This window comes from Echinops telfairi, unplaced genomic scaffold, assembly GCF_000313985.2.
Source record: "Echinops telfairi isolate 266 unplaced genomic scaffold, ASM31398v2 ScPeMD7_7453;HRSCAF=8491, whole genome shotgun sequence".
NCBI lineage: Eukaryota > Metazoa > Chordata > Mammalia > Afrosoricida > Tenrecidae > Echinops > Echinops telfairi.
In genome coordinates this window covers 1,640,469-1,643,631 of record NW_022111353.1, presented here as the reverse complement: position 1 = coordinate 1,643,631, position 3,163 = coordinate 1,640,469, and the positions used below count along the sequence as shown (strand labels likewise).

Genomic DNA, 3,163 nt, shown 5'->3' with positions numbered 1-3,163 from the left:
TGCTACCTTAATACTAAACCTATAAATATATGCACATAGATCTATTTCCCCATCCTCATATATAAATATATTTACATATGTTCATGCCTTTATTTAGGCCTCTATAAATACCCTTCGCTTCCTAGCTCTTTCCTCTATTTCTTTTTGCTTTCCTCTTGTCCTACTACCATGCTCAGCCTGCATTTGGGTTTCAGGAATTGCTCTTGGTTACATTACCCTCAATCAAGCCCTACCAGGCCCCATACCCTGTCCCCACCACTGATTTGGATAACTTGTTTTCCTTGTACCTGGGTATGTTAACACCACTTCTTTTCCCCCCACCACGCCATCTCCCAGGCCCCCGTAACTGTCAGTCTCCTTGTGTTCTCCTCCAGATGTTTCATCCAGCCTATTTTATGTAGACAGAGCTGTGGAGATTATAACATGCACAAAAACAAGACAGAGTAAATCCAAGCAACAAAAGAAAACAAAACAAACCAACAACAACAAAAAGCCAATTACAAAGCAAACAATTCAAAAAGCACAACAACAAACAAGAAACGCTTGTAGTTAGTTCAAAGACTGTTTTTGGCCTTTAGGAGTGCTTTCTGGTTCAGTCTGATGGGGTTCCAAGCCCTAACCCCAAAGTCTATATTTTGTATTCCCTGGACACTTCGTTGCTCTGTTCCCCTTGCTGTTCTGTTGCATGCACTTAGTGTTTTGCATTGGTGTAGTGGGATCAGATTGGGCGGAATACCCACAGTGTCTCCAGTGTTGTCCCCTGCAGGGCTCTTGGTCAGTGAGGGATGACGAGTCTCATATTGGGGCTGCTACTGGCCAATTTTTGTTGTGCTCCTCAAACACAAAGAAACAATCTTTCAAGTTATATATATATATAAAACTCATTTCCTCAAAAATCGAGCAAGTAGATTAATATATTTTTCTGGAACTATCATTGGATGCAATTCATACCCTCCTTTTTGGGGACCCAAATAATTTTCCATACTTTAAAAAATAAAGCATTTCCCTTTTCTTTTTATTTAACTTGTGGAGGTAGAAAAACCTTGCATATCTCTTTCAGAGCACTAATTCTGGTTGTTGTTTTTTTTTGTCTTTTTTGCATTTACTCTGCTGCTTAATTTATTTTGTAATTTTGAATTTTAATCATCACACACATTTATATAATATTTTGCTTAATTTTCAAAAGCACCTTTTCTTTTCCCATGCATATTATTCTTTCAGTGTTATTTGATTTTCTTCTTTAATTCATTTAATGGCAGAGCAATATGTATTTGAGTCTGTATGAGATTGTTACATTATTTAAAATAAAGTTCCAGATTATTAATAGAATAAAAATCTTGGCATCTGAAGAGGTAATTCAAATGATGTAATGAAACAATTCAAAGGGTCATCTTTGTGTATTACTGACTGAAGCACTGTTTCCCTTGCAGAATGACATCTTAACAGGATCTTAGTGGACTCATCAATTGACAGAGAACATTGATCCTCAGTGTTTGCACACAATGTAGTACTGCAAACTGCAGTGTAAGTTGGAGAAAATTAGGAAGGAGTCTCAAATAGACTAAGTACTCTGTCACCCTGATAAAAAGGCACAAGAAAGAGAGATTAAGTCAGAGTCTATAAAACTCATTATCATTTTTCTACACCAGGCTTTGTAGGGTGATATTTAGACCTATGATATTAACGTGAGTTGTTGATATGCAACTGTGTGTTTCAAGGATTTTTATTGTTCAATAATAGTTAATTTATACAACTTCCCCTACTATCAGTTTTTCATTTAGCTTTTATTTCTTGCTTAATTTTGTTGTGTCTTTTCCAATAGGTTTTGCTTTTGTTTCCCAAATTGGAATTGAACACTTATCTCAGCAAAACAGGTTGGTTTTTCTTTCTTTGAACACCTTTCTTAGAGCAGTCTTCATGGCTTTGTTGCGTAGACTGTAAATCATTGGATTGAGTGTTGGGGGCACAACTGTATAAAGAACAGTAAGTAAAACGTCTAGGACAGATGGAGAATCAGAAGGTGGCCTTAGAAACTCAAAGAGCCCAGTAGAGAAAAATAATATGACCACACACAGATGGGGTAGACAAGTCGAAAAGGCTTTTGCTCTCCCCTCAGCTGATGGTATTCTGAGCACAGTAGAGAATATGTGTGTGTAGGACAGTCCAATAGAGATGAAGCAAACAAATGCTGCCAAGCACATGAAGGCAGAAACCCCAAGCTCTGGGATGTAGTCATTGGAGCAAGAGAGTTTCAGGAGTTGGGGTATATCACAGAAGAATTGGTGAATAACATTGGGACCACAGAAGTGGATGGAGAAAGTAGCAGAGGTATGCATGACCCCAGCAATGAACCCACTGATCCAGACAGCTAAGACTCCGTGAACACAGGTTCTGGTGTCCATGATGGTTTCATAGCGCAGTGGAAAGCAAATGGCCACGTAGCGGTCATAGGACATCACTGTGAGAATGGCTGTCTCAGTAGAACCACAGACTATGAATGCAAAACACTGCAGGATGCACTCCCAGAGAGAAATAGTGCCACTGTGCATGAAAGAATTACAAATGGATCTCGGTACAGTCGTAGTAATGTAGCACAGATCCAAAAAGGAGAGGTGCTTCAGGAAGAAATACATAGGTGAGTGGAGACTACGATCTATGGAAATCGCAGTGATAATGAGCATATTGCCAGTTAAAGCCACCAAGTAGAAGACTGAAAAAAGAGAAGTCTGTAAGAATTCTATCTCAGGATTGCCAGGAAAAGTCACGAGAAGAAATCCACTTATTGTAGTGAAATTAGTCATACTTTTTCTCTCCTTCCAAGGGCAATGCTGACTGCAAGAGAAGATGGACCTGCACAGGAAGAACGTGCTATTTATCAGTTGAATCCACTTGTTCCGTGATGTAAGATACAAAGTAATAATTACTGATCCATCATTGTACGTACGAAGTAGCTTTAAATATTAATAGTTATGTTGAACAATTTCAGATGACATTGGCTCATTCTTATGTCATCATTTTAAGTAAAGGCAAGGGAATAGATACAAATTTATCAATGGGATATATATCTCACTCTCTCACGACCATCAAGTAGATGCCAACTCATGGTGACCCTATAATACAGGGTATAATTATCCTACTGTTTCCAAGACTGTAACTAATGCTT

General features: G+C 38.3%; 1 protein-coding gene across 1 annotated transcript; it reads right to left on the bottom strand.

Moving 5' to 3' along the window:
• Positions 1 to 1,862: 1,862 nt before the first annotated feature.
• On the bottom strand, positions 1,863 to 2,850 carry LOC101648134 (olfactory receptor 14J1-like). Its single transcript, XM_004717315.3, has one exon. It carries the CDS (start codon positions 2,799 to 2,801, stop codon positions 1,863 to 1,865), a length of 939 nt encoding a protein of 312 aa, XP_004717372.2. The 5' UTR covers positions 2,802 to 2,850.
• Between the last annotated feature and the right edge of the window lie 313 nt (positions 2,851 to 3,163).

What these genes read in the sequence shown, in the direction of transcription:
- LOC101648134 (XM_004717315.3), bottom strand. Translation starts at nt 2,801, where the DNA reads ATGACTAATTTCACTACAATAAGTGGATTTCTTCTCGTGACTTTTCCT.